This window comes from Neovison vison, chromosome 2 (assembly GCF_020171115.1).
Source record: "Neovison vison isolate M4711 chromosome 2, ASM_NN_V1, whole genome shotgun sequence".
NCBI classification, from domain to species: Eukaryota; Metazoa; Chordata; class Mammalia; order Carnivora; family Mustelidae; genus Neogale; species Neogale vison.
This window is the reverse complement of record NC_058092.1, coordinates 161,594,763-161,619,162: the sequence shown is the minus strand read 5'-3', so window position 1 is coordinate 161,619,162 and position 24,400 is coordinate 161,594,763. Positions and strand designations below refer to the sequence as shown.

Genomic DNA, 24,400 nt, shown 5'->3' with positions numbered 1-24,400 from the left:
TTCGATCCCAGGACACTGGGACCATGACCTGAACTGAAGGCAGCCGCTTAACCAACTGAGCCACCCAGGCATCCCTCAATTATCTTTTAATCCATAAAATGGGCCATTCGATGTGTTAGGTTCTGGGTATAAGTAAAATGAGAAGTGGAAATTGATATCATTCCTGCTTTTGTGACTTTACAGGCCATATAAATTCAGTCCTAGCTCCATTACTTCCATGTGACCTTGAAAAGGCTACCCCTCTTGGCTTCTCAGCTTCCAAGTCTTCATTTGTAAAATGGAAATGATAATGGAACCTACCTTACAGAGTCCTGTAGGATCCAGTGAATACATATGATATCTTAGCACAGTGCCCTAAATTCACTTAAGATTTCCCTGGCCCCACAATGTGCTCATTAATGTGCTCAAAAAAACAACAATGTGTGCCTCTCTGTGAAATATGAGAACTTATAAAAATGTTGGCAGGTGCAATTAATTGCTGAAAAGGCCTTTAAATAAAATTTTCGAAGACCAATGCGTCTGAGTACTTTTAAGATGCATCTTTCAGGGCAAGAGAAACACAGATTAAGCAGCTCTCCAAAAAGATACTTAGCTCAAAGCAGCAAATATTTATTGAGAACTATTCTTTTGGGCAAGAATGTAAAATGATCACAGCATCTGACTGAGCTTTGAGTCAATTTTAAATGTTATCTTGAGGGGCACCTGGGTGGCTCAGTGGGTTAAAGCCTCTGCCTTCAGCTCATGTCATGATCCTGGGGTTCTGGGATCGAGCCCCGCACCGGGCTCTCTGCTCCTCAGGGAGCCTGCTTCCTCCTCTTTCTCTGCCTGCCTCTCTGTCTACTTGTGATCTCTGTCTGTCAAATAAATAAAATCTTAAAAAAAAAATGTTATCTTGAAAAAGGCAGTCTCTTCAATAAATGGCACTGGCAAGACTGGATAGTCACATGTAAAAGAATGAGACCACACCCCTATCCTATACCACTCACTAAATGAACTCAAAATGTATTATAAGATATAAATATGTAGACCTGAAACCATGAAATTCCTGGAAGAAAGAGGAAAAACCTCCTTGATATGGGAATGGGCAATGATCTTTCAGTTAGGACCCTAAAGCACAAACAACAAAATAAAAAAATAAGTGGGACTGCATCAGGGGCACCCCCGGGTGGTTCAGTGGGTTAAGCATCTGCCTTTGGCTCCGGTCATGATCCCCGCGTCCTCCGATCGAGCCCCGCATCAGGCTCCCTGCTCAGCTGAGAGTCTGCTTCTCCCACTCCCTTTGCCTTCCCCCCTGCTCGTGTACTCTCTCTCTCTCTCTCTCTCTCTTTTTCTCCTTCTCATGAATAATTAAAATCTTTAAAAAAAAAAATTAAGTGGGACCACACCAAACTAAAAAGCTTCTGCACAACAAGAGAAACCATCAATGAAGTAAAAAGACAACCTACTGAATGGGATGGGGGAGGGGGAGTGCAGATCACATTATCTGATAAAGGGTTAATGTCCAAAATATATAAGAACTCATCAGAAAAAATCATCCAATTAAAATGGGCAAAAGACCCAAGCAGACATTTTCCTGAGGAAGATATATGGATGGCCAAAAGATAGGTGAAAAGACTGTCAACATCACTAGTCATCAGGGAGAAGTAAATCCAAACCACAATGAGACATCACCGCACAGCCACCAGAATGGCCATGCTCAGAAAAAAAAAAAAAAAAAAATTGAGGTAACAGATGCTGTTGTGGATGTAAAGAAAAGGGAACCCTGTTGCCCTCTTGGTGAGAATGCAAACTGGTGTAGCCATGATGGAAAACAATACAGAGGAACCCCCCAAATTAAAAATGGATCTACCATATGATCCAACACTTCCACTTCTGAGAATACAACCCAAGAAAACAAAAACATGGTGGTGCCTGGGGGGTTCAATTGGTTAAGGGTCTGACATTGATTTCGCCTCAGGTCATGATCTCAGGGTCATGAGATCGAGCCCTGCATCAGGCTTCACACTCAGCATGGAGTCTGCTTGAGATTCTCTCTTACTCTCTGCCCTCCACCCACCCTCCGGCTCTCTCTCTCTCTCTCAAATAAATAAATCTTTAGAAAACAGAAACACTACCTCGAGAAGACAGCTGCACCTCCAGGTTCATACCAGCATTATTTACTACTAAAAACAGCCAGAAAGACAAGATATAAATCAAAAATGCTAAAAACAAACAAGCAAACAAAAAAAAACCCAAAAACAGAACCCTCAGAGAAAAAGAGATCAGATATGTATTCCAGAGGCAGGGAGTCATGACAAAGGAAAAAAATCACTAAGTACTAGGGCTGTAAGATACAATATGATGAGTATAGCTAATGCTGATACACAGGAAAGTTGGTAAGAGGGTGAGTCCTTAGAGTTTTCATCACAAGGGAAGTTCTTTTTTGTTTTATCTTCTTTTTTTTTAAGATTTTACTTATTTGAGAGAGAAAGAGAGCACCAGCAGGGGGTGAAGCAGGGGGAGAAGGAGAATCTGAAGCAGGCTCCATGCTGAGCGCAGGCCCCAACACGGAGCTCAATCCCCCAACCCTGAGATTACAACCTGAGCTGAAACCGGTACGCAGATGCTTAACTGACTGAGCCATCCAGGTACCCCTGGTTTTTTTTTTTTACTTTCTTAAAAAATTTATATATATGAGATGATGGATGCAAACTAAATCTGTTAGAGTAATAATTTCATAATATATGTAAGCCCAACCATTATGCTGTACCCTTGAAGCATATACAGTGATGTGTGTCGACTGGGTCTCAGTAAAATCGGGCAGAGAGAGTTCTGCAGTATGAAGACATCCCAGAGGCCGCATTTCCAAAAGCACAAAAGAAAAAAAAAATGAAAGTGCATAAAATAATTCACTTCTGATAGTGTGGAATAAGGGAAAGAGAAAAGTTACACAACATACTGTTTAACAAAACACAAAACTTTTTAAAGATTTTTTTAAAGTATTCTTTACACCCAACGTGGTGTAAAGATCAAGATCTTTAAAAAATAATCACCACAACCCCACGATCAAGAGTCACATGCTCTACTGAGCCAGCCAGGTGTTCCGAAACCCACAAATTTTAGATAGATAGGGTATTATGTGCAGAAGGGTGTGTGGTCCTGAGATGAAACATTACATACTGAGCAAAGTACAATTTAAATGTTTTAAAAAATTGACACAATTTTACTATATATTTATTCATATATATTTATTATATATATTTTGTTATATAATATTTTTTTAAAGATTTTATTTATTTATTTATTTGACAGAGAGAGATCACAAGCAGGCAGAGAGGCAGGCAGAGAGGAGGAAGCAGGCTCCCTGCTGAGCAGAGAGCCTGATGCAAGACTTGATCCCAGGAATCTGAGATCATGACCTGAGCCGAAGGCAGCGGCTTAACCCACTGAGCACCCAGGTGCCCCTGTTATATAATATTTTTTAAATATTTTATTTATTTATTTGACAGAGCGAGAGCATGAACTGACCTAAAGGAGGGTCAGAGGGAGAAGAAAGACTCCCCACTGATCAGGAAGCCCAATGTGGGGCTCGATCCTTAGACGCTAAAATCACGACCTGAGCTGGTCAAATGCTTAACAGACTGAGCCACCCAGGCACCCCCAAGTTTGTTTGTTTTTAAGTTTCTGACTAAAGATCTTTGTACTGTGCCCAGAGTACAAGTCTACACCTCCACATTCATGCACAGATCTGGCAGCCAGTATCTAATGGCCCCCACCCCCACACCACCCGGAGCTGAAGGCACCCTGTTCATCTGAGCTCTCAGTGGTCTTCATTATCTTTATAGTAGAAGACAGAACCCCTGTCTAGTCCTTTTCTACAGTGCTCTTTGAAGAAAATAAAAATGATCTTGTAGTTAAAACAACTCCTAATTACAAATGAAAAAGGTGAGACACTTACTGTGACACTTGTATTCGTTTAACATTATAAAGACATCCATAGTATTGACTAAGGATCCTTGTGGGGCAGGAATTATTACAATCCCTGTTTTACAAACGTATGTAAAATAGGCGGTACCAAAGGGTTAAGATTAGGCAGCTATCAAGGATGATCCTGGAATTAGAACTTAGCCAGTCCAACTCAGAATCCATACTTGTAATCAATCCTAAGTTCTGCTTCTCCTTAACACAGTCTAAAAGTAGGTAGAAACCTGAGAAACAAACAGGGTTTTGGAGGGGAGGGGGGTGAAGGGTTGGGTGAGCCTGGTGGTGGGTATGAAGGAGGGCACGGATTATAGGGAGCACTGGGTGTGGTGGGTAAACAATAAATCTTGGAACACTGAAAAAATAAAATAAAAATGATTTAAAAAATGATAAGAAAATGATAAGGAAAAAAAAACCCAAGAGATTATTAAATATGGAGCTTTCTGATGAGGTCGCCTTGGCAGAGCTCCACCCTATTTTTGATGATGAAATGGTAGGAAACCCAATGGTAGGAAACCCAATGGTAGGAAACCTAATGGTAGGAAACCCAATGGTAGGCCAACCCTCAGGGAAGGCACCTGAAGAGTGTGTGTCCTGCCTTGGGTAGTGATCGACTTCCTTCTTTTGACTACTGGGTCCCAGTAAATAGAATCCACATTAAAAGCCTAGGTACTGGGACGCCTGGGTGGCTCAGTTGGTTAAGCAGCTGCCTTCGGCTCAGGTCATGATCCCAGCGTCCTGGGATCGAGTCCCACATCGGGCTCCTTGCTCGGCAGGGAGCCTGCTTCTCCCTCTGCCTCTGCCTGCCTCTCTGTCTGCCTGTGCTCGCTCTCTCTCCCTCTCTCTCTGACAAATAAATAAATAAAATCTTTAAAAAAAAAAACCTGAAAACCCAGGTTCTCTGAAACCCAGGGATGCCCTTTGCCCCATCACTCCCAGTCTCCTTCAAACTTTAAGCCCCAGGGCCAGGCATGGACGTTACATAAATTACTGTGGGAAATGCTGATAAAACCAATCAACTCTGTCACAAAGCAGGATAGTTCTCCTCTCCAATGTGAGACAGTTGAAGTTTTTTTTTTTTCCATCTCCAAAGAACCATTTCTAAAAACACAATTTGCCATCTATCCCACACACAGGCTTTCAGAAGAGAATTCTGAAAAGCACAGCGACTCCAGACAACCAGGCAACCCTGATCACTTTTTTCATTCAGAAAAGAACGTTCTGTTTCATTTGGATCTTACTTGGAGGGACTTTTTTTTTTTTTTTCACTTTTGACATTGCTGGTAAGGAATATTTTTTCCAAAAAGCCCTCCAAACATAGACTCTCCATTCCCTGTTCTCTTTTGCTTTCCAGTTACTTAATGCTTCCCTGGGAAAGGAAGGAGTACGGCTGTACTCGGGACTTTTCTGGCATCATTCAAAAATGAGTAATTTTTGACAAGGGACATCACTAAATATTCAATTAGTAACCTTTAATCGTTAATATATTATTTCAAACACTGAGTGACTGCCTTTGAAAAATGTACACGAGGTTTCCCTGTCGTAAGTGATCCATCAGCTCGAACATAACTTGTCATCGTGATGACCCAGATCATTATTAAAAACCCCAGTCACTGTAATGTTCTCCGAATGAAGCAACAGAGGCAGATGGATGATTACGTTACAGTGCCATGGGGTCAAACAGGTACAGACCCAACGACGATCACGAAAGGTTCTCTTTACAAAGTCTGCCACATCACCATGATTCTGATTTTATGTTTCTCCTAAGGGTCAGATGCACTCTCCTGGCTATAACCAGAACTGGCTTTCTGCACAACCAAAAGATATGAATCAGAGTGCCTGGGTGGCTCAGTTGGTTAAGTGTCTGCTCAGGTCACAATCTCAGGGTCTCATGGGATCTAGAGCCTTGCATCAGGCTCCCCATTCAGCAGGGAATCTGCTTCTCCTTCTCCCTCTGCTCCTCCTCCTGCTCATGCTCTCTCTCTCAAATAAATAAGTAAAATCTTTAAAAAAAAAAAAAGATTTAAATCAACCAACAACTGAAGTTTCCCTTTTTCAAAGTTACTTCCTAGAAAACTGTCCTTTCTATGTCATCATTATGTGTTGCCTAAACTGCCGATATCACTCCAAAAGATTAGCTAGGATTTCTGCATTGCCAACAGCAGGTTGCATACAATATCCCATGGGCTCCTGCTTTTTCTAATGCAAAATGTTCATACCTAAGTACATATCAAGGAAGAAGATCTGGCAAACAACATTCTGGGGCAGAGTATTCACACCTAATGAATTTTTCCCTTTAAAAATGATGAGCTTATGCTCTCTAAGAAGCAGTCGTAACATCTTTGGAAGCTTAAAATTGTGAGCATTAAAAATGTGAGCACATGCTCAGGTAGTTCATGCCCCCTGAAAGCTTCCTTCTGCTTGAACCCAGAGGGAACATCCTTCACGGCACGTAACTAGGAGCGGAGAAGAACTGGCAGGAATTCCCAAGTAAGCCACTTGCACCACTGCAAAACTACCTGCAGAAAAGACTGTACAAAAGTTAGACTCAGAGAAGAGATGCAGCAGCAGACTGTGCTCAGTCAGCTGTTTCTTAAAGGCCCAAACAGCATTTCAAGTGTGGCGAACATCTTAAAGAAAACTCAGCCTTCAGAAATCCATCAGTTTGATTAACTGGACTTGCTCATACAAATCTTCTCTTTTCCATTAAATTTGGCCTAGAGACACAGTCACACAGGAAACCTGGGAATAGGTCTAATTTTTCCTCCCAAGATATTCACAGTGGCTCTTCTCATAGACTGATCAGGTACTCTACTAAACCTTTATTCACTAGTGATACCAGTCAGCCTTCAATGAAGCAGAAGAACATGCATAAGAAAATAAATCTGCTCACTCCTCTTTCTGAGCCCCACAATCAGAGAAGGCGATAAAGAGGAGCTGGCTGGGTACCAGATACTGCCAGGACCCTGCTCAAATTCTCATCCTCTGTGTTCAGAGTTGGGGTTTCATGTCTCCTATAACAATTAATTCCAGCATCTCCAATCAGTCATTCAAATGTCCTAGGCCTTGATTTCCTTTCCTCTAAAGTGAGATGCCAGGTTCAGGGTTCTCCAAAGGCCCTTCCTACTCCTGATGTTCCCTGTGCTTTCTGAGTGCACAGGACATCTACTTGACACAGAAGTACCTGTGACCAACAGCTGCACTGGACAAAGATCATAGCAAATGGCAATTTGTATCCAGTGGAACTGTGCCTACAACCAACCAAACTGAAGACTATAGAGATGGGACTCTTATTGCCTGAGTTTAAAGGATGCTCCACTCAGTTCTTTCCTTCTCTCTCTTTCCTCTCTGCTCTGAGTATTGTGTGTGTGCGTGTGTGTGTGTGTGTGTGTGTGTGTGTCTGTCTGTCTTCAGAGAAGCAGCTGATTCATCTGACATTAACACTGTCCTGAAGGTAGCTCTGCCCATCTCTCTCAAGATTCCCTGTGGCCAGAAAAGGGGATCAGCACAATTTTTTGTATCTACTGGAGATTGCCAACAATTCTGGACACTCTGACCCAAGAGTGTACCCATTCTTGCAATCTTGCCATCATTTTGCTACCACTAACTTGACCACCTCCTCCCAGCATTTACTCAGTTTTCTCCTTTTTCAGCAAGTTCTGTGATGGTCCACAGCCCCCCCCCCATTTGTGGTGCAATACCCTGAAAACCCTCATCTTACGATCCTTGTGTCTTTTTTAGCTCAACAATCTCCTTCTTTACTTCTGCCACCCAACAGTCCAGCAATGTCTTAAAACTCAGTGTGTGACTCACATTTCTCCACCTCCTCCTCCTAAATCTCAAACACTAAAATTTTACTCTGTGACTTAAAATTTCCCTCTTCGACCACAACCGTCTGTTCTTCTGTTCATTCAATTCCAACAAACCTAACTTTGAGTGAGTCTTTCTCATGCAAAAGTCATGAAATTTTATCTGTATCGACTGGCTTTTTCTTAAGGGAATTCAGCCATTCATTCATCCATTCATTTATTCATCCTACTAGATGCCAGACGATACGGTAGACCCAGAGATGAAAGAGATCATGCCCCTGGCTTCAAGGAGTTCATTGCTAGTTAGGAGACTGAGAGGAAAAATAAGTAACATAAAGGGGCATTAGTGGCACAGAATGGCAACTAATGAGATACTGTGCAAAAGGAGGGAGGAGCAATCCACTTTCGTTTGGGGGGTCGCTGATACAATCTATGCTGCTAGACAAGCTCAGGTTATCAGTTTTAAGTTTTCACAACACCAAAATAAGAATAACACACATATTAGACAGTGAGAGAGATCAGGTTCATTGCCTGTAACTATTTGACTATCATACAGACTCATAATATTAACATGTATTCAATCACTTTAAAATAGCGTGCTGGGGACGCCTGGGTGGCTCAGTTGGTTGAGCAGCTGCCTTCGTCTCAGGTCATGATCCCAGCATCCTGGGATCGAGTCCCACATCGGGCTCCTTGCTCGGCAGGGAGCCTGCTTCTCCCTCTGCCTCTGCCTGCCTCTCTGTCTGCCTGTGCTCGCTCTCTCTCTCTGACAAATAAATAAATAAATAAAATCTTTAAAAAAAAATAAAATAAAATAAAATAAAATAGCGTGCTGTACGATTTGGAAACAAACCCAATTTTTGGCTATTATTGTCCAAATAATCTTCTGAACACAAGTTAAAAGTTCACATGCCAAACCATTTTTTTTGTTTACATAATACATTTGGAATAACTGATCTGAAAAACAATGGGGATTCTGGCTCCACGGTATACTAAGGGACTTCATTTTTTTTAATGTAAATGAACTGTAAAATTGCTTTTCAGAAATACTAAAATACCAATGAGTTTAACAATAAGTAAAAATCTCAACTTATTCAAAGGAAAACATTTAAATCTCACTGATGCTCAAAATTTGTTTTATACCTTAAGGAATGTAAAGTAGAAGAAAACAGGAGTTAATGTATAAGGACAAGGAAATAACCAGAAAACATACCAGAAGAAGCTTCTAGTCTTTCCAATCGGCTGATCAACCAGTCAAGGGAGCCAGAAAATTGAGCACAGTTTTTACGATTTCCTCTAATTAGAGCCGCTGCAGAAGAAAAAAGCAGACATCACAGTTATATGATTCTCCAGTTTAAAATGCAAGGTAAGCTGGTAATAAGCCCTAAAATGCTGGACCAAGAACAAAATACTCTGACTTTACCTCTCAGATCTATACAAATACAAAGACACATCTTCATATATAAAATTGAGATATATAATGTTTAAAATATTTTTAAAATACTTAAAATTATAATATTTAAAGTCTATTAACATATAAGGTAGTATTAGTTTCAAAGGTAGAGCTCATTGATTTAGGGGTTTTATATAACACCCAGTGCTCATTATATCATGTGCCCTCCTTAATGTCTGTCACCCAGTCACCCCATCCCCCAGCCACCTCCCCTCCAGCAACCCTCAGTTTGTTTCCCATGATTAAGAGTCTCTTCCGGTTTGTCTTCCTCTATGGTTTTATCTTATTTTATTTCTTCCTCTCCTCCCCTATGATCCTCTGCTATGTTTCCTAAGTTCCACATATGAATGAAATCACCTGATATTTGTCTTTCTCTGACTGACTTATTTCACTTAGCAGAATACCCTTTAGTTCCATCTTCATCACTGCAAATGGCAAGGTTTCCTTCTTTTTGATGGCTGAGTAGTATTCCTCTCCCTGTGTGTGTGTGTGAGTGTGTGTGTGTGTGTGTGTGTGTCATATCATCTTAATCCATTCACCTCTCAATGCACATCTGGACTCTTTTTATATTTTGGCTACTGTGGACATTGCTGCTATCAACATTCGGGTGCACATGCCCCTTCAGATGACTATGTTTGTATCTTTAGGGTAAATACCCAGAAGTGCAATTGCTGGGTCATAGGGTAGTTCTATTTTCAACTTTTTACAGAACCTCCATACTGTTTTCCAGAGTGGCTGCACCAGCTTGCACTCCCACCAACAGTGTAGGAGGGTTCCCCTTCTCCGCAAACATCTGTCATTTTCTGAGTTTTTAATCTTAACCATTCTGACTGGAGTGAGATAGTGCTCATATTTTTCTTCTTAAAGAATTGATATTTGTTAATAGGGGCCAGAAAACCATATTGCTCATTAGAAGGGATATATTTTGAGAAAGTAGTATTTCATATTGGGAGGAAATGATGAAGGATAATGGAAAAACCAGTGTCCTGGGAGTCTCCTCACTTGGGTTCTGATACTCATTGCTTTTAATTAGCCATGAGACTAAGTGATTTAATTTCCCTAGAGCTCAACTTTCTCATGTCTATAATGAAAATTTAAGAGCACATCAGTTTTCCTGAAAATATAGCACAAAATACTAGGAGATATAGTTAGTAACTGTAACAGGCACACAGAGAGATATAATTAATTGTTACCTGGAAAAAAGGGTGGGAAGGCAGATGGCTAATAAGTTTGCAAATGTTTCACTTTCCTCCTATATCTCTACTTCTCTTTAGAGTTCACAATGCACTTGAAGGACTCAGAACTCCTATAGTCAAGTCACCTGTCTAACTTTGTTTCACCTAGTGTTTTTGATTGGTCTTTGATGAAAGAAACCATCTTATATGAAATTCCTACACAACCTTTATGATCTCCTTCAACCCAATTTACAGAATCCACTTAAAAGTTCTAACGTCTCACAATCACGTGACTCTTTCAAAGTAAATCTTGTCAATATTTTATGAAAATTCTACTCTTAATGCCCATGAGATTGTTCCAAAACAGTACGACTATTTACAAAGGGTTGGTGCGATGCTGACACAGTAGGATATTTAATGGGAAAAAGATGTTGCCATAAGAAAACAATCACTATTTAAAATCTGGTAGTGCTAGGAAGCAGTTTGAAGGAACTGAAGTTCGAGGGCACTACCTATTTATCCCCTTGGTAAGAATAAGACGGAGGAGTCCCTATAGTAGCAGAGTGCAATTAATCTTAGACTTTATTTAGTCTGCCTGATGATTAAACAACGATGCACTTGATTACTTAGACTCCCTGGGACCAGAGCCCCAGCAAGAATCAGCAACCAGCTAATACACACACACACACACACACACACACAAAGTGACAAGGGTCAAGGATGAAGTACAGTGGAATGAAAAGGAGTCCTATGTGCTCCATGGGATTTCTAATTTTAATCCATAAGGATATCTGTTCTTGACTTACAACAGCAGTCATTGAGGAAGAGTATAAAACCTTTGAATCTTTAGAGTTTCATTTGCTTAAAGTTTAACTCACTCTTATTTTTTAAGATTTTGTTTATTTGAAAGAGAGAGAGTGAGCAAAATTATGAGCAGGGTGGTAGGGAGAGGGACAAGCAGACTCCTGGCAGAGCAGGGAGCCAGATGTGGAGCTTGATCCCAGGACCCTGGATCATGATCTGAGCCAATGTTTAACCCACTGAGCCACCCAGGTTCCCTTAACTCACTCTTCTAATTTTTCCTCTGGTTTTTAAAATGAAAGGGACTAAATGTTTTCTAGAGGTCAGATGTTAGAGATAAGGAACAAACAATGTAAGAATGGACCCTTTCAATAAACCATGAAACATTTAAGAAAGTCACATAATAGGCCACAAAAAAGAAGACCTCATTAAATTTACTGCAAACAGAAATGGTAGGCCCCATGTTGGCCTAGCCCACTGACAACAATGTAATGAAACTAGAAATTAGTAAGAAAAGTAGAAACTAAAAGCCCAAGCACTTAATAATTTAAACTCACTCACTAATAATTTTTGATTCAGTAGGGAATCAATACCACAATTGTAGACTGACTAGTAAATAGCAAATATAGAAATGTTACCCAATACAATCAGTGGTAGATAGTCAAAACTGTACTCAGAGGAAAATTAAACACTTTCTTTCACCAGGTGAAAAGTGTTATCCTAACATCCTTTCAAGATTTAAGAAATAACATCAAACACATATAAGTAAAATAGGAGAAAGAAAGAAATAACAAAAAAGGAAAACAGAGATAAGAAAATGATCTATGTAATAAATTTAAATGGTAGGATAGATCAATAAAGTCAAGAATTTTTTTAAACATGTTAAATAACAACTCTCTAATCATGAAGGAAAAAGACAAAATTAAGAATAAACAGGAATTATAAATACAGACATTTTGAGGTCTCAGCACTAGAATTTTTAAACATACAGGAAAAAGAATGGTTTCCATTTATGCATACACACACACACTTTTTTTTTCACTAAAACTAACCCAAAGGAAAAAAATTTAAAGGGAAAAATCTAAAAAGTAAAATCAACCATGATTAATATCGAGTAAAGACCAAAAACTTTTTTTCTATACTCAAGAAGGTATTTCTAAACTATTTCAAAGTAAAGAAACTAAGGAAATCTCCCTAATTATTTTACATAAGATAGTATAACACTGACATCAATACCTAACAAAGTATGTATATGAGAAAACTAGAGGGAAGTCTTACTTATAAATATCAATCCAAAAATCTTATACAAGGATGGTATTTAGAAATTATATTCAACGATACATTAGCAACATTAACTCAAATAGGGGTCCATTCCTCCAATGAGACAGAAAGGTAGTATGAAATCTGTTAATAAGTCACAGACAAAATGTGGTCATCTCAATAGACTGTGACAAAATATATACTTCTAATAAGAGAAAAATTAAGCTCCATAAAGAATGCCTTCTGAACCTTATCCATGTGTGTGTATATGTATGTGTGTGCAGGTACATACCCTCCTTTACAGATAAATGGAGTGTGTAAAACATTACAATTCAGCAAGTTAGTTAAGACATCAGTCAAGTGAGTTTCTAAAGTAATTGAAACCTACACAGAGAATTATAGGGAAATTCATCACAATACAGTTGATAATAGCAAAATCCTGGACACAGCCTGACTATGAGCTAAGTCAATGGCACATCCCTTCAGTAGGCTAGTGTACATTCACTAAAACCATCATTTACTGCCAAGAAGATATGCCTGCAGTACAGAAGACCATTCAAACAAATGCTATAAAGGAATGTTGATCATACAATCCCATTTTTGTGAAGTAAATACACACACACCCACACATACACACAATGTAAGTATATGCATACCATGGAGAAACCATGTTTTTCTAGAATACTCCTTGGAGAATGAGAACAGCCTCTGTGAACTATATCCTGATAAGTCCCTGGGACAGAAGCACAGACCCTAAAGAACATTGGTAAGGGTGGGATTGCCTTCCCAGTTCAATACAGGACATGGTTTTATTTTAAAATAGGAAGAAAGATGAATAAAGCCGGTGGAGGGAGGATCGTGCTCTGTGGTGTGCTCCTTCACAAAGACCCCTGAAGTCACAATAACTTCCATTATAAACACACACACACACACACACACACAAATGCTGAATAAGAACGGCAAGTTGTATTCACCTGTAAGGAAGTGAACTTCTGTGGCCAAGATATTATGTAACCTTAGACAGACAGAGGATACTGAAAAAGCATGAAATGGGAAACACTGTCTCCAAATAATCCCCCAGAATGTACAGACATCAAAGAGGCCATGAGCCTGTCTCAATCCCTGGCATTGGCATTTGGACTGAGCTAACTTAGCCTTCAAGAGAGGAGGCCCTAACTGATACCATAGTGGTGCAGGGTTTGCACAGGTGTGAACCACAATGCTTCTGTAGGTGTGTGCACATGGGTGTGTGAAGTGTTTCATATGTGTAGGTTACCTGGATTCAAAGAAATATTTTTAAAAGGTCATACATTACTAAGGGTGGTTACATTTTTAACATGGTTTTCACCTTCTTGTAACTATTGAATTTTTATAATGAAGAATTAATTTTAAAATCAAATAATACAATACAAAGTTACCTTCTTTTCAAGAAGAAAAGGTGAAACTACATCATTGGTATGGACAGCTGCTGCTGGATGTCTCAAGAATGCCGAACCACAATGGCAACTTTAATTTAATTTAATCTCATGATGCTTCAAGACGAAGGTGCAAAAATTTGGGGCTGCCTGGGTGGCTCAGTGGGTTAAGCCTCTGCCTTTGGCTCAGGTCATGATCTCAGGGTCCTGGGATCAAGTCCCACATTGGGCTCAATGCTCAGCACAGAGCCTGCTTCCTTTCCTCTCTCTCTGCCTGCTTGTGATCTGGGTCTCTGTCAAATAAATAAATAAAATCTTAAAAAAAAAAAAAAAGACAAAGGTGCAAAAACTCAAGACAAATGACTTTCCTCATGCAGGACAAGCAAACTAAACCCCTTCTAGTCCTCTTCTGTTGCTGGCTAATGGGTCTTAAAGATGGTAAAGACCTTTGCTCTTCCATACATCTATATTTATTTAAGAAATAAATAAATTTATTTTACCTACAAAATAATATAAATATCTGGCTCAGTGGGTGGAATGTGTAACTCGATCTCAGGTTTGTGGGTTCAAGCCCCATGCTGGGTGTACAGAGTGCTTAAAATAAAAATCTTTTAAAAAATGAATGTAAATGCATCAGGCACCAGAGCCGGCCCTTGTGAGTATGAACTTGAATAACATGTGAATATAATACAATGGTTTGAGGGTCTTCTTCTAGCATACTGTAAGTTCTTTTCTATTTGACACTGTCTTATTATACCTCTGAACATTGCCTGAAATTTGGAAGGCTTGTTATTTCTTACTATAGTGAATGAATAAATAGCATCCAGTCTCTTAGAGAATAAGAATATTCATGGTTAAGTACAGTACGATTTAAATATGATGGAAACAATTCAGACTGGGCTCTAAAAAGGGAAGTGGTAGTTGACAGAACCATATTTTTAATGTTGAATAACTAAATTTCTGAACTTTTATCCCATCAGAAGATGAAATGCAAGTAATATTGGTGGTCAATTGAAAAATGATGATTGTAGGGGTGCCTGGGTGGCTCAGTCATTAACTGAGGTCTTGGGTCATGATCCCCGGGTCCAGGGATTGAGCCCTGCATCGGGCCCCCTGCTTGGCGGGAAGCGTGCTTCTCCTTCTCCCACTCCCCCTGCATATGTTCCATTTCACTGTATCTCTCTCTGTCAAATAAATAAATAAAATTTTTTAAAAAATGGTGATTGTAAAAAATACTCTATTCTGCATTTTTTTATTTGTATTGTAACATCCCTATGTCCTTTTGCTTTGGTGTCTTTAAGCTCCAAGACTCACAACTTCTCAATATACTCAAAGAATCAGGAAACTACAAATAGATTAAGATATAAGATCTTCCAAGAAAACTCTCACTTTTAAAATTTATTTATCAAATACGAATTACCTGCTTTGCATCTGGCACTACTCCAGGTCTAAGAGATACAGCAGAAAATCAAATGAGTTTCTCTCCTTTGGAGCTTACATGCGAAGTCTGGGAATACTAATCATTCCAGCATAGACAAATGAGGGACCAAAGAACTAGAATCCACAAAGATTTCTTTGTTTTAATTTTCAGATTAACAAGTTCTTGTTCCTAAGTCCTGAAAACCCAAAACACCAAAAATAAACAAGCAAAAACTCCAGAATGTTGTTGAAAAATTTAAGAGCGCTGTGCCATGGAAACTTCTTGGGAAGCGTAAGGAAGGGTCCCTGTTGTTCCGGAATTTTGTGAACTTAGGTTTGATGACCCTGCCCCGGAAGTGGACAGAGTAAGAGAAGCAATGAAAAACTGCTTTGCATGCACTGGCCTACATGACTGCGTTAGGCCCAGAATGCATGAGCATTTCTCATGGATGCTGGGGGAGAGCATGTCTGTGGACTCGTGCTGAATAGAGTCATCAGGAGAGCCATCAGGAGCAGCAGGTTGACTTCAGGAAAAAGAGGCTGGAGGTTGACTACCAGCTGTACATTGCCAATTACATTGCCAATTAAGGAGTTACCAGGGACGACTGGGTGGCTCAGTGGGTTAAGCCGCTGCCTTCGGCTCGGGTCATGATCTCAGGGTCCTGGGATCGAGTCCCACATCGAGCTCTCTGCTCAGCAGGGAGCCTACTTCCCTCTCTCTCTCTCTCTCTGCCTGCCTCTCTGTCTACTTATGATCTCTCTCTGACAAATAAATAAATAAATAAATAAAATATTAAAAAAAAAAAAAAAAAAAAGGAGCTACCAACAGCCATCCAGAACCAAGCTGCAGGTATCCTGTCCCATGAGCAGGAACTCAGCTAAAGACCTCTAACATGTGAGCCGGAAAAAGTCCACTCCTTGCCAGTCCCTCTGATCCCCCACCACCAGAGATGACAGCTTTAACCTTCTGGTACAGCCAGAGAAGAGACAGCCACACAACCAAGTAAAAACGGTGCTATCTTCTCCCCTCCCTCTCTACCATCATCGGGAGGCAATCAGCTGGCTCGTGCAGGGGAAGGTAAGTAGAGACAGCAGTATGTTCCTGCCTGTGGGGCTCACAGGGGAGCCAAGGCTTGAAAGCCAGGCAATTCTAATTCCAGAGTTCATACTCAGGTCCAGTCTGTGCTGCTCCAGCCCCTCCCCCCACCGCCATCAGTCTCTTCCTGCTGGAACCCCCGACCTAGAAGAGATTACCAGGGGTGGGATCCTGGCCATGTGTATCAACAGATTAAGACATCTCACAAAATAGGTTACAAAGTGCATTTCCATTAAAAAAGGATTAGTGACTATCACGGTCATTTCGTAGAAAAGTGATTACTACCAGGTTAAAAAGAAAAAATGTGTTTTGTTTATAAAATGTTTTGCAGGATTTCCTGGAGGATAATACAGAAACATCTGTATGTGCAGAAGCCAAATAATCCCTGGTATGAGCAAATTTGAAGCAATGCCCTCCACTAACATCTCCTGGCTACCTCCCCCAGTGTTTTACAGCATTTCGGAAGATCTGCCTCCTTAGGACCCCAGGAGAATGTCCCGGATGTGCCCAAATCCTTCATCGTGGCTCCCTATCCAAGTGTTAACATATTCAATAGAAGGTAACTTCCACCTTTCTGAGAGGGCCAGGATTTTTGCTGTTTGTTCTATGCTTTGAATCTTCATGAGTATTCATAGACAGAGTTTGCCAAAGGGCCATTTCTCAGACATCTTTAGAAAACCATCCTGCCTTGCAAGCCTCCTACAGATTAATTATGTGGATTTCACAAAAGACACAGAGAAGGAAGCCACAGCAATGCTTTTAAACTATGAATGCTGGCGTCTGGAGATTCCTCCACATGGCAGGCTCATAAATCTACTTTTATCATTCTCCACCTAAAACACATATTAAATATATCCATGTCAAATTTTAAAATTGTTATAGATTATCATTCCCACCTGCTCTCTCCATGCTAAATACACCTCCTGAAGAAAAAAGAAGGCAGCGTATTTCCACACAGGAAGCCAAGACAGGGTCAACTGTCTACCTGGTTGGAAGCTTGGGAAGGAGGCTTAATTCATTTGGAGTGAATGAAACTTGAACCCAACTTCCGATAGCTGGGTAAGGAAGGACTGGGGGGTATAAATGTGTTACGAACTCCAAATATTACTGCTGATCTGATACTTTTGTAGACAGACTGAAATATATACTCGTGTAGAGATGGTTACTTATAATCACACCCACTTTAATAAAAATCACTGGCAGCAAATGATTCTTAAGTCAACCTAAAAATGTATTCATTTTTTTCTAATCATGAAATCAGTGTTCACTACAATAAATAGAGAAAATCAAGAGTAGCCAAAGAAATATTTAAGCCACGAAATCTCTCATCATTCTATTTACCACTAGTGAACCTGTCATGTATATACTGAAAGAGATCCTCTTTACATGCATGCACTGAATGATAATATTCTACTTCTTCAGTCAACTGGAATTCATGTACTAACTTTCCCTTCCATCCTCAGTTGTGTAACATTACACATTTATGTTAATGACTTTTTCAATTATAGAAGTAATGTGTGTAAACACAGTAAGAATGCATAATAGGACACACAAAAAAAGTAAAAGATGGGTCCCCCAAAAAGTAGCCACCTAGCAGTTTTCTTTGCATCCTTCCAGAAATATCCAGGGTATATAAGAATATATCTTTTTCTGCATAATTCTAATACACTGCAACTGGAATCTCCATGGGCATACAATGTTCCTCTTGCTTTTTTTTTTTTTTTCTTTTTTCCACTTAATACCATATCCTAGACGGCCATGCTAGAAAAGGACAGCAATCTGGCCTGTCTTATACAATTTCCCCAATGATGGGTTTATCTCAATTTTCAAGGATAACACATTACTACACTATTACATTTGTAACCAATCCCCTGTTGATAGAAAAATAATTTTCAATTTTATGTAATCTATAAAAAATTTTGCAGTGGACAACCTTCCCACACTTGTGCAAATATATCTCTAGAATACATATCTTAAAGTAGGATTTCTAGAGTAAAAGGAAACACATTTCAAGTGCGATGTGTACTGCCAACCAAAGTTTGTTTTAAATTCCACCAATTTACACTCCCACCAAAAACATATTACCAAGTTTTTCCCCAATAACAGGTGTTATCAAATTTTTTATCTCTGCTAAGTTAATAAATGAAAAATGATCCTTACTCATCATCTTAATTTACAGTTATTGGTCATGTTGAGAATCTTTTATTATTTGTTTTTCTGGAAACTACTGTCTCCATCTTTTGTCCATTTTTCCATCAGGTAATAGTTCCTTTTCTTATGGATTTATGAAAACTCCATATATTAGAGAAACTGAGCCTTTGTCTTTGATATAGGTGGCATATTTTACAAAATTCTCACCTGTTTCTTATTTTTAATATCATTTTTCATAAATATTTTAATTTTTATGTAGTCAAATTTATCAATCTCATATTAATCACTAACATCATTTAACAATAACTTGCATCAAGACGGTCAAAGCAGTAAAGTCAGTAACTGCACAATATCACGGCTAGTTTTGTTATACGCATTGTGTGTCTCTTACTGAACCATTAATTCCATGACAGCAGGGACTACATCCTGGTCACAGCTGACTCTCACTGCCCAGATTAGGGCATCTTGGACAGCAAGCCCTCAATCTTTTGAACAGATTGGACTCCTATTTAAATCCAGATTGACTGGACTCCAAGTCCATGTTCTCCCAACATGGCGTGGTTTCTGTTACAGAGGATACCCTTTGAGAGGATGGTAAGAGGAACAGAGATTCAAGACACTTGGGAAATAATGAACAAAATGGAAAAAGAAGCTTCCTGAAGAGAGATATTAAGAGAGAGAGAAAGACAGAGACAGAGACAAAGAGGTATATGTGGGGGATTAACAAAAACTCTTACTATATTTAAGCCATCAACATCATCATTAAGGGAGAATTATAGCCATGTACAGGTAACATGTAAAACAACAGGTATCACTCACGACGCGCCTGGTGTTCTCAATACGTCACATCACCTTGGGGGATTCCATGATAAACCTCCGGAGCAGGCACTCTAGATTCAGTGTTGCAGATGAAGAAACGAACTGTAAGTTTAGTCATCTGTTCAAGGTCATGCAAGTAGGAGAGCTTTAATTTTGAGACCTTGTGGCTTAACGAAGGGTCATTTTCTCAGAGACTGTTGCCTATAGATTAAAGATTAAGCCTTTTTTTTTAAAAAAACACAACGGTGGGGGAGTAGCAGGTGCACTGGTGTGTACTACAGTGATGGAATGACCACATCTAAGCTATCATAGGAACATCTAACCTCCCTGGGAATCTCTAATAAACTTATTGAATAATTCAAAGAAATATTTATTGAGTGCCAACTGTTTACACGTGGTGCTACGTGGCAGACAAAAGCACTCAGATTAGAATTTAGTCCCTAAAACCTTTTGGATGAGTCAAGTATCTAAGTTAACATTTGAACTGGACACTTCAGCATCTTCCCCAGAATTTTCTGCAATGTTCACCTCTGTATGACAGCCAAGCAATCCAAGGGCTTGGTCCCAGTTCCAGGAGTGAGTCCTTGATCAGTCAGAGCCAGTGTTAGTGAAATTTGTGTCCTCCCTTGCAAGAATGGTGAGCTCAGGAAAGACAACAGATACAGTCTGGGCTAATGAGACGAAAGAGGTGATTTGCTAGGGGTTTTAGGAAATGGCATGCCCTTCCCTAAGAGGTAATTTCCAGGAGCAGCCTCTTTCGTGATTTGCCTGTCAGAGAGGAAACCTGCAGCAGTGGGAGCTGAGGGCAGCCCTCTGAGGCCACACAAGGGAAGCGGGTATTGGAGGAAACTGACCTTGCGGAAGGCAGAACATATATAAAGAAGCGGCTTCTGGATGCCATGATGAAGCCGTTGAGTACACCCACTGGCCGACGTCCAGCTCTACAACCCAATAAATGCCCTCCACCACGTGAGCCACTTTGAGCTGAGGCCGTAATCTCCAAGTGGACATATCCTAAGAGATCCACCATCATTCCATCATTCCACCTACAACAACGGCTTCTTCCCCCTCCACAGTCTGAATAAACCATTTAAAAATCCTATCTTTATCCATGGTCTCATTAAGAATAAAGCCATGAAACCAATTCTGATGAGGAGTGGTGTTCCTGCTCTCCACGTCTCAGCATTTTGGAGAATTCATTACTACTACTCCATTAGGTTCTAAAACAATGAAATTTAATCCCAAAAGAAGTCTGTGAAGGTAAAAGGAGTATAAGCTTGAGGAAACATAGCCCAAAATGATAAAACTGAGACGTTGACTTTGCTGGATTAAACTTTTTCTGTGAGCTTAGAAAAATCATTAGAGTTGTCTCTGTACATTTTTATTCTTATGGATACATGAACACATGGACCTGTTGAAATGAGAAAAGTACCAGACTATGGAAAGAGCTGATACAAAGTTGTCAGTAAGATGTGCATTGTCTAGATATTTCCAAAATAACACTGTCTGCACATAATCCTTCCTACCCTCAAACACACACAGATGAAGCTCCTCTTGACCTTGAGATCTAGAATGTCACAGAAAGTGACATTTCTTCACTTCACAGAAAGTGAAGATGTTAAATTGTGGTGTTAAAACACAACCATACACCAGTCTCTACCAAATACAGAAACTCACCACTGTCATTTCTTCACTGGCAAAGACATGCAGCGTCTAGAATGTGGCATCATAAAATCCTTGTCCTAATGATTTCATGGGTAAAATAATAAATCCAGATTCCTAGAAAGCCTCTGTGGCCTAGTCATGCTCAAAGAAATGCTAGTCAGTGTCACCCCTTATTCTAAAAGTATCAAAATACCTGTGTTTAATTTCATTGGCAGATCAAATAGCCCACCTAAAGGGAGCATATTAGAAATGTTAGCAGGCATAGGAGTTCTATTTGCTAAATAGTATTATTAAGTTTTAATGAGTTTCAATTAGATTATAGAGAATTTAAAAATATTTTGATGCCTTTCATTCTTCACACACACACACACACACACACACACACACACCTCGAGATTTCTTTTCTCTACCTAGGGATATACTTTCCTATTCTATCAGAAATCAATTTATTTAATTAGTCAACCTTTACTGAGTATCTGCCATGTGCCAGACATGGAGTTAAAGGACAGAGATGCAAAAATCAGAGAAGGTGCCATTCTTGCCCTGGAGATCATAGGCACCTATGTAACTAAGAAATGGGTAAGTGTTATAACACAAGTAAATACTAAGTGCCAAGAAAGCAGAGTGAGAGAGAGAGGAGGAGGAACTGCTCAATCATGCTACAGAGTTAGAAAAAAATGTCAACATTAACTTCAAAAAAGTCATGCATGAATTGAGACTCGAAGCATATACAGGAATTCTGGAAAAGAGGGGAGTAGGAAAATGTTACCGAAGCATGGACAGGGCACTCAGAAATGGGTACAGCTAGAGAAAAGCGAAAGAGAGTGGCAAAGATCAGGCTGGAAGCGTTCACCAGGACCTCACATACCAGGCAAAGCATGTTAAACTTCACCTTCTGGAATGATGGGAAAAGGTAAGAAATTTCTAAATGGAAGAGATGTGCAGCCACAGCGTATCAGATGAGTCTGAGGTTTTGTAACTGAGGGTGAGTGAAGACAGAGGTCATTCTCCATTGGTCTCTTGTTTTTGCATGTCTTGTAAAGGAGCCACTGAAAGCCTTTCTTATAGGCTTTATTTTCAAGGATATTTGTAGCAAGCAGACTTAGCTGATGATGATGTCTCCATCCAAAGCAAAAGGGCGGGCAGGTGTATTTCCAGTGTAACTGAATTGGACTCCCTAAGCTCACAATTCTTTTTTCCTGTGACTCCATCCACTGTATGTCAACTGTCCCCATCATACTGTTTTACGAGAAGTGGGATTTGAAGAATTGGCCTCCAAATGCTGATATTTTGGCTTCATCCATTGCTTTGAGAAATAAACTACTTTTCTTTATCCTCATTGGAGGTCAGCTCACTAGCTCCTAACTAGCTCATAGTTCCTAACAAGAGACAAGTGAAAGATAGTTGAACAGCCCAGGCCAAAAATACTAAGGACGTAGGTTCGTATACAGTCAATAGGAATGTAGCACCAAACACCACAAGCATTTCTTCATTTACCTCAAGCACACCTAGAAGGTGCAAGTGCAAATCTCAAAAACACTATAGAAGGTGAAGGGGAAGGCTCCTGACAAGATTCTTGTGAGGGAGAAAGAGGGGTCTTGTGGGACTAACCTGAGAATCGGGGAGGAAATATTTGATGCATATTCACACAGAGGTCCCTCACCCACAAACTCACACTCTCGAAGACGCCCCTCCATAAATCAGAGATCAATTTACTGCTCTGGCCACATTCCACACTCCAAGATGGACGTAAGTACAACAAACATCACTTGGCTTTAAGCACAACAACAGTAAACACCAAAAGCCTCGATGAAGAATCTTATCATGAAACTACATTACCTGCTATGTGATCATTTGAAATAGATGTGAGTCAGCTACCTTGAAAACCATCATACTTCTTACCTAGCAACTCATAGAGAGAATTCAGAATCGACTTCCAGGACTCGCCGGCTTCTCTCCCGGCGACATCAGCAAAGTGGGCCGCGCTGCTGTACACGTGCAGCCTGTCTATACACTCGAGCACGAGGTTGATCATTCCCTGGAAGGTTAATACAAATTACCATAAGAAACTGTGATTCTGTTCACAGACCAAAAAAACGCTAGGTTGATTCATTAAAAAAAAAGTCTGGCTTAAAGTAAGACTGTTAATCATGAAGAAAATTGAGGTCCTATTATTTAAATGTCAGGAAGAAATACACTTGTATGTGAAATAAAATGTTCTTGACATAATTCAAGTGGTTTTTAAATCCTGAGGGCTATGCTCGAATAGAAGCAGAAGAACAATACACAGGTATGTGCTTTCTACTTCCATTTACAAGGTTTACTAGTAGATTAATGGATCAGTCACAACTGTATTGTACCATGAGTAAATGAAGAGGTTCAGAGAATGCCACCACAAGATATGCCACTTTGGCACAAGGATTATTTGGAGCTGAAGGCAGTTGAGAAAAGGCAGACACAAGAAAAATTCTCTGCCCTTTTTCCTCCTCCAAGAAGGACAGAAGATGTTAATCATAAGAAACAAGGCCCAACATCTATCAGCCCAGAATCTTCACAGATGAAGCTACATAACTTTACTAACTCACCCTTAACTTCCACTAATTTCCTCCAGGTATTCACCTTCCCACAATTTACTGCCCCTAGAAGCTCAAAACTCCTTTCCTTTATCACTTTCCTTTTCTACAAATTTACTGTCCTTCTGTTAGGACGCTATATAAGCCCGAGTTCTAACCACTCCTTTGAGCTGCTCATCACTGAGTGCTCCCATGGATATGTGTGATTCACATGTTAATACATCTTGTTTTCTCTTAAATATCTGTCTTTTGTCATTCTAATCTGCAGGACCCCAACCAATGAACCTAAGAGAAGTAGAGGAAAATGACTTCTTTTCCTCTATTAGAAAAGCATAAGACCTAAGAAACTTTGTTCTTAGGACAGGCATCATAATGGTCATAATCATTATCATTATTTTTAATATTAAATGAAAGATCTAATAAATGAAGAAAAGCTCATGACAAGAGATCTTTAAAGAAGGTCAAAAATGCATTATAGAGCTTTGTAAGACGCTGTCTATATTTGAACTTGTGTTTTTATTATTATTGCTAGATCAAGGTTGCCAAAATGCGGCAAAGCATATACAAGGAGGAGCTGGTTCAAGTTGACTGATCAAGGGAACCTCTTTCTCACAGAGTTGTAAGAGGCACCAGGAACCTGGGCCCATTTCTAGGTCCCCATCTATGCCGTCTTCCATGAGAAATTGAAAAAAAAAAAAAAAATCCAAATCAATACTTCAAAATTTCATACCCTAGTATTTCATTTCAGTTTTTCAGGATACTAAATGAACATAGCACAGTCTAACATTTTGGCACACACCAAAT

General features: G+C 39.7%; 1 protein-coding gene across 6 annotated transcripts in view; it reads right to left on the bottom strand.

Annotated features, from left to right (window-relative positions):
• Positions 1 to 24,400, bottom strand: part of RYR2 (ryanodine receptor 2) — a 535,490-nt gene that overhangs the window by 326,722 nt on the left and 184,368 nt on the right. For all 6 annotated transcript variants that reach the window (XM_044239419.1, XM_044239420.1, XM_044239421.1 and 3 more), the window contains 2 exons: positions 22,926 to 23,061; positions 8,983 to 9,078 (listed from right to left, as the gene is read on the bottom strand). In XM_044239419.1, coding sequence (XP_044095354.1) covers positions 8,983 to 9,078; positions 22,926 to 23,061 — 232 coding nt within the window. The remainder of the gene's footprint in view (positions 1 to 8,982; positions 9,079 to 22,925; positions 23,062 to 24,400) is intronic.